Genomic DNA, 12,274 nt, shown 5'->3' with positions numbered 1-12,274 from the left:
TTATGAAAGCAACAAGATTTTCATCATCAAGTGCTTTCCATTTGAAGGTGATATACACACCAGGACTTCATAAACAGGCTCTCATACTTAATAACAAGAAATACTAAAGAATTGTTGATAATTTAATTGTCTATATTTCAAGTGCTTTTATAATAACTAGCTAGAATACTAAAATAACATTTCCCAGAACTGCAGACTGTTTTATGTAAAAATATACATATAACATAATGCATAATGTTAACATTGTACATGGCATGTTACAGCTTATTCCAATCTGCCTTGCACAGTGAATTTTTGGTTAAAATATAACTTTTGAAACTAATTAGTGTTCAAAATAGTAACCTTTTAAAATCTGTATATGTGTGAAGCATGCATAGATGCTATGGGTGAATGAGCATTTAGCTGGACAATCATCCAGTAGTCACTCAAAGTTTAACACCTTAGATTCGTTTGTAATGATAACACTAGTTTCAGGTATGGTGTACAATAAATGTAAATGGAAGAGAATACTCTGATAGGGACAGTGTATTTTCGGTAGTCCTTGTCTCGATTAACTTATTTAAAGTAAATATCAATGTTCTAGATCAAAATATACACAGAGGGCTGATTATTACAACAACTTTTTCCCAATAAACAGTAATATTATTTTCTCTAAAGTATACATTACGTAGATACCAAAAGCACAATATATTAGTTTGTTGATTTGTGTATGATTTTCTGGGAGGGCAAAATAAACTCCAATATTTATTCACAGCACAAATAAAATTAATGCAAAAGTAAGCAAAGGTAAACTAACACATAAAAGTACAATTTAAAAATCCTACCACATAGAAGAAATATGTTCACATATGACAGTCTATTGTATTTAAAACCAATTTTGGGTTTCCAATGAGACTCAAAATATGATATAACAAATTCATGCACACACAAAATAATATGCATCCTCATATATATGCACACACAACACAGAGATGTATATGTACATATAAATAAATATATATCATATATATAACTGCACACTTATGTGCATACATATAAATTATAAAGCATAGCAAGAAAATGACAAAAAAGTTAATCTCATCTGTCAACTTGAATTAGTTGACAGTAGTTTTCAGAAGTACCTTGTTTAAAAGGTTTCAACCCTCATATTAGGATCTTTGAAAGAATATGATGAATTATTAATGGTTCATGAATTTAAAAAAATAATAATTACACAATCTTTGAGTTTACATGCAATTTGAATTCTACACAATTTCATACTACTATTACCAATAATATGTAAATAAGTTTAGATTGCATATATATGTTAATAATTTTTAATAAATGATAAGTAATTGTTTAGTTTTTTTTTTAGTAGAACACAAAAGAACAAGGAAGTGAATCACAGCAATTAACAAAAAAACAAACACAAAATTAACAACTTGTACCTACAGGAACACCACCCGGCAGAACCTATATGCAAATTAAACATTAAATGAAAAACTGTAAATGTAAATGACCACAAATATATATATGACAAGTATAACTAGTAAAAAGCCAACAAACCTCCAAACAAACAAACAAAACCCATTTTCCAGTTCATTTAAACTAACAGCTTTTTTGCAGGTGTATTTTTTTCCCTAATATTTTGACACATCATAACATAGGTATGATAGTATAGCAATATTTATAAAGTATATATGCACATTTTACCATTGAAAGTATAATGTATTACATTTCAAGGATATCTTTATTTTGAAATAGTAGCACTATATAGTGATGAAAATTGATTTGGAATTATAAATGGATCACTGCTTTTCTGAAAGCTAAAGCATAACCTCTATTGATTATTATTCTGTTATTTTTTTTAATATCTAGAATTCAATAAGCAATTTTAGTGGTTCTGCCAAAGAAAACCTGGTGGTTCCAGACATGCCTCTTTTGCAATACTTGCTCTATGTGTATTCTGGACTATTATAAAACTATGAGGTAAGAATGGTTAAAAAATCATAAATGTAATTCATATGTATATTACATACATGCATATATTTTACACATATATGTATATGTTGATATCTATATAAGAAGGAACGTTAGCACAAATATTGTTGTCTGCGTTTTTTACACTTTTCATATGACGAGATTCCTTCAGAGAAGTCAATGGCACCCCACTCCATTACTCTTGCCTGGAAAATCCCTTGGATGGAGACTGGTGGGCTGCAGTCCATGGGGTCGCTGAGTTGGAAACAACTAAGCGACTTCACTTTTCACTTTCATGCATCGGAGAAGGAAATGGCAACCCACTCCAGTGTTCTTGCCTGGAGAATCCCAGGGAGTGGGGAGCCTGGTGGGCTGCTGTCTATGGGATCGCACAGAGTCAGCAATGACTGAAGTGACTTAGCAGCAGCAGCAAGATTCCTTCTGACTCAACATCTACATGCTAATAACACTACAAATCACCAATCTCTGCTACTAGTTCCTAAAATTTTGTCTTATTTTCTACTGAATCGAACAGATAAAACAACGCAATTTTTGGACAAACAGATCCAAGTCTGTCTCCTTCTTGGCATCTGCCCTGTGGCATAGCCGTGCTCAAGAAAACCAACTCCTGCAATGATCACTTCTCTTCATGCCTGATGCTTTATCTCCATTCTGTTTGGTAATACCTGTATGAGGTGATGTGTCTTTGTTTTTATTCTTAAATCCTTTATCCCCATGCTGATTAAATTCACTAATATTGACATTCAAAAACTGCTAGAATTTATCATGTAGTAAAATTCTTGCCTGCAAACTAAAAGGGCCTTTAAGTTTTCTTTTGTTAATATAGATCTTAAAATAGCCTCACAATAAACGTATTTTACTTTTGAGAAACAAAGAACACTTGGCTTAAGGGAAAACTCTGATTCAGAAGCAAGTAAATTCATCTTCAGACATATCAATGACTAATCTTTAATTTATATTGTGTACTGACAAATGGAAGGTATAAAGAATAATGGCTTAGTTACAAGAATGCTGGCTTCAACTTAATGTGATAAAGAGCTTTCTAGGAATTAGTTGTCTAACCATGGAATGGGCCATACTCTGAAACAGTTAATTCAACATCAGTACAATTGTTGATACATATACCAAGATATTCTCATTCCTTTACTCATGCCTGGACTTACTAGTTCATTAAACAATTACTAGAACATACTAAATTCTGGGAACAGTGTAAGATCTTTAGGATACAAAAGTTATTAAGATTTAGGATCTATCCTCAAGGGATTTAAATTTAATGATGGAAAAAGATACATGCAACGATGTAAATAGAACTTTAGAGAAATCCACCAAAAAGAGACATGCAACTCAACAAAGAATCATAATCTAGAAAAGATTCTTAAGTGAGAGGATATGTGCATGCTAAGTTGCTTCAGTCATGTCTGACTGGGGACATTATGGACTATAGCCCACCAGGCTTTTATCTGTCCATGGGATTCTCCAGGCAAGGATACTGGAGTGGGTTGCAATGCCCTCCTCCAGGGGATCTTCTCAACCTAGGGATCAAACCCACATCTCTTAAGTTTCCTGCACTGGCTGGCAGGGTCTTTACCACTAGTGCTACCTGGGAAGGCCCAAATGAGACGATGTCTGAGCTAAATTCCAAACACCGAGCATAAGTTATCCAAACTAAGTTGTGTAGTGGAAGATGAAAGATTTCAAAAAAGAAAAAGTAAGAAACAAAAGGTAATGAGATACACAGCAGTTTGGTGTAACTCAAGAAACTACAAGCAGTACTTCCCCGGTGGTCCAGTGGTTAAGAATCTGCCTGCTAATGCAGAGGACACAGGTTTGATCCTTAGTGCAGTAAGATCCCACATGTGAGGAGGTAACTAAACCAGCGTGCCACAACTACAGATCCCGCCCTTCAGCCTAAATTTCTGAGCCTGCGTGCTGCAAGTACTGAAGCCCACATGCCTAAGAGCCTGTGCCACACAACAAGATAACCCACCTTAATGAGAAGTTCACAACTAAAGACTTGCCCTTGCTGGCTGCAACTAGAGAAAGCCCAGGGGCAACAAGTAAGACCCAGTGCAGCCACAAATAAATGAAAATTTTAAAAATAAATAAATAAAAGAAACTATAAATACTTGCTAAATGTAAATAGATGGAAGCAGGACGTTTTAGAAAATGTTCAGATTATCAAGTAACAGAAAGCCATGTACATGAGCTTGAAATTTCTTCTGCAAAGAATTTAATGCAGCAAAGTCATGAAAGCATACTACACAGAGGTCTAATGTAGTCAGATTTGAACTTTGAATAAATACCTGTAGTAGCTGAGTGAAAGATGGATTTGAGTAAGAATAAAAAAGAATAGAAAATGAGGAGGCAATTTTAATAAAAGACAAATAGGTTGTAAGAGTGGAGAGAAAAGAGAGTCAGGAAATATTCAGAAGACGAAACCGGAAGATTTTAAATATTTCTTAATTGTCTCAAAGTGAAACTGAAAGTTGCTCAGTCGTGTCTGACTCTGCATGGAATTCTCCAGGCCAGAATTGTAATTACAATTACAATTGTAATTGTAATTGAAAGGGTAATTGTTCCCTTCTCCAGAGGATCTTCCCAACCTAGGGATTGAACCCAGGTCTCCTGCATTGCAGGCAGATTCTTTACCATCTGAACCACCTAGGAAGCCCAGGAATACTGAAGTGGGTAGCCTATCCATTTTCCAGCAGATCTTCCCCACCCAGGAATCGAACCAGGGTCTCCTGCATTGCAGGCGGATTCTTTACCAGCTGAACTACCAGGGAAGCTCATAAGGTGATATATTTGCTGCTAAAAAGTAAATGAATTCACTCTAAAAGTAAAATCTTTTCATCTACTATTTTAGATGAAAAGAATTGTTTGCATTCATTTAGTATTTTGTCTCAAGTAAATAAAAACCAAAGACAGCTCCTACATTTCAGGCTAGAGTGGCACAGTGAAGTGTAAAATCAATTCCTGAAGAAGGGACTTTAACAGAACATTTCACATAGTATAGGAAGTGGGATTAAACTACGTTTAATATTCTGTGGACTTAAGAGGATGGACTTAAATAATAAATATGGCCAGATAGACATTGTTTAAGTATTTGACATTTCTATGAAACATATTAGTTATGTTTCTCTTCATGTACGTGGCTTCATCTCAGGGAAATTTTCTCTCCCTCTCCATCATCGCCAGCTCCAAGTGAAGGAGCTGGCCAAGGCAGTAGTGATTGCTATCTTTTTGGGTCATTGGTGTTTGAACAAAAGGCAGCAACTAGTGAATATAAGGCTATATAACTATCACATGGAGGAACTACGAGTCAAGTCTAAGTTTATCCAGCTCCAAAGCACAGACTCGAAAGAACTACAATGTGCTGTCCCACCCCTTGGAAATGTCCGAGAGTATTTAGCAGGCTAACTGAATTGTAAGTCTCCAGATCAGAATTCCAGGTAGTGTTTTCCAAAGGTTTCAGACCCAGGAGCTCTCTCTACCCTAACTCAGTAATAACTTGAAGTCCCACTGTCCTTTTCAAAGCCCCTTTAACTCAATTTTAACATTTGCAATTTTAAAGTGAATGACAATCCAGGAAAGAATGTGTGCAAGCAAGCACAGGGCTTAGTACCCAACCACTAAATAATATAAATGCATCAAGAAACTACAAGTACATAAATTTTGCTATTTAGGGAAAAACTAAAGCTACAATTTTTTCAGGATTTAACTTGTGTTCTTGTTTTCATGAAAGTGCGACTTAAGCTATTATGTTTCTAAACTGACTAGTCACTGCTTAAAATGATTATGCATTCAAAATAAAAAGAAAACAAGAAAAAAATAAATCCACACCAAAAGCTGTGGGACATCACCAAGTCTAATATATATATTAGCTTAGCCTGGATAACACTTCTTAAATTGGCTCTGTGAATTTTCTAGTGAATTTTCTCATGTCACTAAATGACATGAGACTCATGAAACACATTAAACCTTAGGAGATCCCTAAACCCTCTCTGAACTGGGATGTGAAACTGTGTATATATAAGCACTTTAACAGGAAGAGTTGAAAGCATTGACAGCTGTTAACATAGTCAGCCTACAGTCAGAATGTATAAAACTGAAAAGGCTATTGATTTTAATCAATAACTTTCTTTCCCAAAGACCTTGGCTCAAGGTCTAACTCCTCCATTTACTAACTCTGTGATCAGAGTAAAGGCAGTATTTAAAGTTGTTTTAATTTCCCCTTCTGCAATATGTAAAATTCACTATTATGTTTGCTGTGAGATTTAAGGGAATTAATGCAAAATAAAGCATTTATTATATTTTCTGGCAGGTATTGCCCTTTCACGAGGCAGAGGAACTAAAGAGCCTTTTCATGAGGGTGAAAGAAAAGAGTGAAAAATCTGGCTTAAAATTCAGTATTTAAAAAACTAAGATCATGGCATCCAGTCACATCACTTCATGGCAAATAGAAGGGGGAAAGGTGTAAGAAGTGACAGATTTTCTCTTCTTCGGCTCTAAAATCACTGCAGATGGTGATGGCAGCCATGAAATTAGAAGACAATTGTTCTTGGAAGGAAAGCTATGACAAACCTAGACTATCTATTAAAAAACAAAGACATCACTTTGCTGACAGATGTCCGTATAGTTAAAGCTATGGTCTTTCCAGTAGTCATGTACAGATGTGAGAGCTGAACCATAAAAAAGGCAGAGCACAGAAGAATTGATGCTTTTGAACTGTGATATTGGAAAAGAGTCAAGAGTCCCTTGGACTGCAAGAAGATCACATCAGTCAATCCTAAAGGAAGTCAACCCTGAATATTCACTGAAAGGGCTGATGCTGAAGCTCCAATACTTTGGCCACCTGAAGAGAACAGCTGACACTGGAAAAGATCCTGATGCTGGGAACGATCAAAGGCAGAAGGAGAAGAGGGAGACAGAGGAGGAGATGATTGGATGACATCACTGGTTCAATGGACATGAACTTGGGCAAACTCCAGATGGTAAAAGATAGGGAGCCCTGGTGTGCTGCAGTTCATGGGGTTGGCAAAGAGTTGTACATGACTTAGCGCTGAACGACAACCACTGGCAGGTGTTAAGAACTCAGTGTGAGTCAGCTATTGTTAAAACAACAAGTGAGGGAGATTGAGAAGGACAAGAAAGCTAGGATGAGAATAAAGAAAGCAGAGAAAGATACAAAGCGTAAAATAAAACATTTACTGAGAAATGGAATGCACGCAAGAGATGTCACAGACTTTGCTAAAGGTTACAGTTTTTTTTTTTCCAGAAAGAGAAAAGAAATCTGGAAGTGCTCTTGTAATTTACTAAACTGTTGACAAAGCTCCATGTTATGAGATTTTAGGGACATTCTAGACCTATGCTGTCCAATTAACAACATGTGGCCATTCACATTTAAAATAATTCAAATTAAACAAAATGCTAAAATTACATTTCAGTCTAGTTACATTTCCAGAGCTCCATAGCAACACAGGGTTAGTGGCTACTGTGGTGGGCAGCATAACTACAGAATATTTCCACCATCACAAAGTTTTATTAGATGCTATTGATGGGAGAAATTGCTAAGTTGGAATTTTTTAAGTTGCAAGTGACAGAAACATATGTTTAAAAAAAAAAAGATATGTTGGGTAATAATGGGGTAGGTTAGAGAATAAAAGGAAAATCTTTAAGTATTAATATAAATCTGGGGACGTTGTAACCTAAAAAATGGGGACTCAGGAAGGACTCCTCTCTGTGTGTCTCTGTCAGACTTCATTCTCTCCCATTGACAATGAGCTTTCTCCATGATGTCAGCAAACCAGGCTACAAAGAGTTCAGATTCATTTCCACTTTAATACATGATGCCACAGTCTTCCAATTCCCTTTTTTTTTTTTTTCCTTTCAACCCCTGGTTGGACTCAGATTGGACTGGTAAAGATTTTCTGTCCATTCTTTGTAGCAGTCACTGTAGCTAAGGAGGTTAAAATACTCTGATCTGTTCAGTTTGGACAATTTCCCACTGCTTTATCAAGTGTCAGTACCAGAAAAACAGAGGACAATGATGCATGGAATGGAAGAGTGTTAGCATCACAACAGTCACTGGCAGAAGTGTGAGGGGGTCAGCTGCCCCAAAATGCGTTTTCTTTAGTAATATAAATCTCAGAAAAGTCTCCCAAATTGCATCCTAGAGCTGCTTCCATGACTTTTTATTCTTATTGTATAATGCCATTATTTTTTCCCTGTCAGTAATAATGTAGTTTTCAACACATGTTAATTGGAAAGATTGTTCTGGTACTTTGGCAAACTGCAAGTGAAACATTAATTTCCTTCTTTCTACTGAATATCTGTAAAGTGAATAAGAACAGTTTCTCAGTCAAACAGTGTTTTCTTTTATCATAACCTTGATAGGGAATTGAATTACAACACTAAGATTTTCATTTATGCTGACTTTTTTCTCTATTCTATAACTCATCCAATTATATCTTTATTCTACCTCCTACTGGCATACATATATCAAGAGACGTGTTAACAAAATAAGAGCAAAAATCATATTTAACTTACATCTTCTATATCCTTGTCCAGAGCTACAATTCTTAGAGGGGTGGTCAAATTCAGACTGTCAGAAATAGTTGCTCCCACTGGAGCAGATTCCAGAATATAGCCTTGATAACTAGGCATTGTGAAATATGGGCTCTGATTGTTTTCATCCAGTATCTCAATATGTAGACTGGCAAAAGTGGGAAGAGGATGACCATTGTCCTGTTCAGCCTAAAACAAAGTAAAAAGAAAAAAGATTAAAACATTGTATGTTATGGAATCCTTTTAGAGTGCCATTTTTCATACTATATATAAGGATTATCTTTTCAACTGGTATCATTACAGAAAAAAACACTTTAAAGTTAAAGAACCATTGGAGAACGTGAGGAAATGGAAGTCCAGAGAGGCTTCATCAGTTTTTGCCTTCCTGTCCCCCAATCCAGTGTATATTTCAAAAAAAGAAAAAATAAATTGCTGCAATCAACTTTCATTATCTGTCATTGCACATTACTAGGGGAAATAATAGTGCTTAAATAGTTAGAAGATCCAACCAGTCCATCCTAAAGGAGATCAGTCCTGGGTGTTCTTTGGAAGGACTGATGTTGAAGCTGAAACTCCAATACTTTGGCCACCTCATGCGAAGAGTTGACTCATTGGAAAAGACTCTGATGCTGGGAGGGATTGGGGACAGGAGGAAAAGGGGACGACAGAGGATGAGATGGCTGATGACATCACCGACTCGATGGACATGGGTTTGGGTAGACTCTGGGAGTTGGTGATGGACAGGGAGGCCTGGAGTGCTGCGATTCATGGGGTCGCAAAGAGAACTGAATTGAACTGAAATAGTTAGAAAACCACAAAGTGAACACATTTGACTGAATTGCTGATAAAATATTTAAGTAAAAGAGAAAAAGATTCATAACTCAGAAAACCTGTTGTTTTTATTTTTGTCTTTTTCATGTCTTATCCCTCACTAATAATTAAATTCTCAAATAATTCAAAATTCTACATAAATTTAACAGATTAAGTCTACATTTGTTGCCCATGGAAAGTCTTCAAAAAACCCTTATGAAGGACAGAGACAATTTAAATAAAATATTTATTTTTAGTAGCAGTAGAAATTTAAATATTAGTTAACCATAAATATGGAGAAGGCAATGGCACCCCACTCCAGTACTCTTGCCTGGAAAATCCCATGGACGGAGGAGCCCGGTAGGCTGCAGTCCATGGAGTCGTGAAGAGTCAGACATGACTGAGCAACTTCACTTTCACTTTTCACTTTCATGCATTGGAGAAGGAAATGGCAACCCACTCCAGTGTTCTTGCCTGGAGAATCCCAGGGACGGGGGAGCCTGGTGGTGGTGGGCTCCGCCTATGGCGTCGCACAGAGTTGGACACGACTGAAGTGACTTAGCAGAAGCAGCAGCAACCATAAATATATTATTCAGGTAAAATAAATGTTCCTGCATTGGAACTTTTTTTTTTTTTTTTTTACTTTTTCAGCTATTAAGAAATTGATGACAATTTGTTTCCAATAAATTTTACTATGTAATCACCACACATGTTATAAATGGGTGAACACCAACCTTTAACATCAGCTCTCAACATCCTATTTTTTTTTTGGTTTGCTTTTAACCATCTTACTATATGTCTATCCAGATATTTTATAAGGGAAGATTTTATCACAACTGACTTCTATAAAATCTTCTCCAAACTTTAGAAGTAATCATTGACATAATTTAGTGGCATACATATACCAAGAGATGTGTTAGATATGTATTTCAAAATAGATTCAAATTCTGTTATAATTTTTATTGGTATGTTTCCCCCATTTTTGCAGTAGTTGTATTTTGAAACCATCTAAGAGTTAAAGTTAAATCTTTTCTTTTAAATCCTATAGTGCTTTCCTCTGTAATACAGTGGCATTTGGCCATGAAAGTTTATAAGCAGTTTGATACATATCTCTGTTTTATATCAGGCCTCTTTTTGTCTTTGTTCAGTCGCTCAGTCATGTCCTCTTTGCAACTCCATGGACTTCCACATGCCAGGCTTCCCTGTCCTCACCATCTCCCTTATCTTCACCATTGAGCCTCTAGAAGATAATTTTCTCTGTTTCCTCTTGTAATTTACCAGTTTTATTCATTGGAGGGCAGGTGACAGATCACAGAGATGTTTGGTAGTATCAGTGAGTTTGCACCAGGAAAAATCATTTCCCATTATTATTAATATTAGATATTTAAATACATTTATGCTAATTATAACAATGAAATTATGATAATTAATAAACCCATTGTTAATCTTATATAAAGAATAGATTTAGAAGAAAAAATACTTTGTTTTTTACCATTTTCATAACTATTTCAATATATTAGATTTCCTTTATAATGTTATGCAATTTATTTTCTGGATTTAAATTTTCATCTGAGAGCAAATTGCCAGAATGCTTCTGGGCATAAAATGTTTATGAGCCCCTGCTCTGCATTAAAGACAATAGTACTGGAAATAATGTGTAACCTTTTATATAACATTGTATTCTTCTCTCAGAACCATATGTGTTCCTGACACCACCAGCCTAGATAAGTTCTTTCTGTATCCAGCTGTTGTGATTAATTTGTGCTGAGACTTGGATGTTCTAGAAATTCCCCCTGTGACTTAGAGCAGGCTTTCTGGACACAGCTGACCAGGGTAAAAGGTACAGTCCCTGGCTAGAAAATATCACCTTTCACTGTAGGAGACTAATTGATCCATATGGGGTTCCAACCCAATGACCTTTATCTGATTGAAGCAGAACAGTTCATACACACAAGCCATTTTGAACAAGAGGTTTTCTCTCTCCTTTATTTTGTTTCTAATTGTTCTGAAAGTCATTATGCTATATCCTGGACACACTAGTAATGCTATGAAAAGCAACAAATTTATAATTTGCCCCCTTTCTCTAATACACATACACAATTATGGATGGTGAGGGGAAAAACAAAAAGCAAACTATATAATAATGAAAGATTTTATTTTACATTCAACTCATATGCTGCTAATTTTTACTGCCAGCTGTGAAGGCAGGAAAACATGTATTATTTGCATAATGGAAACAAAATGATCCAACAAAAAGAGGAAAAAAACTAAATTAGATCTATGGAGACAATTGATTTCCCCATATCTTTAAAAATAACATGTAAAGGCACTTTCTGTTATTTCTATAAGTTTAGTTTGCTGTTAATATGACTACTATTTTTGGATTGCTACTATATATTTTGCCCTCTTTGGGGTATTTCGGATGTGCCAACTAGGGTTTCTGTCTCCAAAGTCCACATTCTTAATCTCTATGTTATTTTGGCCCTCTAAATGTGAAAATATATACTTTCATGTTGATGAAAAAACAAAAAGGTTAGTTTTATGTTAAAGGCCACACCACATCTAAGTCCTATACAGAGTAAGGCCCAGACTCAGGTCTCCTGATTTATGAGAGGCTATAAAAGACACTTACTCCTTGGAAGGAAAGTTATGACCAATCTAGATAGCATATTCAGAAGCAGAGACATTACTTTGCCAACAAAGGTCCATCTAGTCAAGGCTATGGTTTTTCCAGTGGTCATGTATGGATGTGAGAGTTGGACTGTGAAGAAAGCTGAGTGCCAGAGAATTGATGCTTTTGAACTGTGGTGTTGGAGAAGACTCTTGAGAGTCCCTTGGCCTGCAAGAAGATCCAACCAGTCTATTCTAAAGAAGATCAGTCCTGGGTGTTCTTTGGAAGGAATGATGCTAAAGCTGA

At 35.8% G+C, this 12,274-nt stretch overlaps 1 protein-coding gene across 1 annotated transcript in view; it reads right to left on the bottom strand.

Annotated features, from left to right (window-relative positions):
* Positions 1-12,274, bottom strand: part of PCDH15 (protocadherin related 15) — a 1,060,244-nt gene that overhangs the window by 383,098 nt on the left and 664,872 nt on the right. The window contains exon 11 of the mRNA XM_059881970.1: positions 8,530-8,736. Coding sequence (XP_059737953.1) covers positions 8,530-8,736 — 207 coding nt within the window. The remainder of the gene's footprint in view (positions 1-8,529; positions 8,737-12,274) is intronic.

Source organism: Bos taurus, chromosome 26 (genome assembly GCF_002263795.3).
Source record: "Bos taurus isolate L1 Dominette 01449 registration number 42190680 breed Hereford chromosome 26, ARS-UCD2.0, whole genome shotgun sequence".
Lineage (NCBI taxonomy): Eukaryota > Metazoa > Chordata > Mammalia > Artiodactyla > Bovidae > Bos > Bos taurus.
The sequence above is the reverse complement of the archived record's forward strand: the minus strand, read 5'-3'. Positions and strand labels throughout refer to the sequence as shown.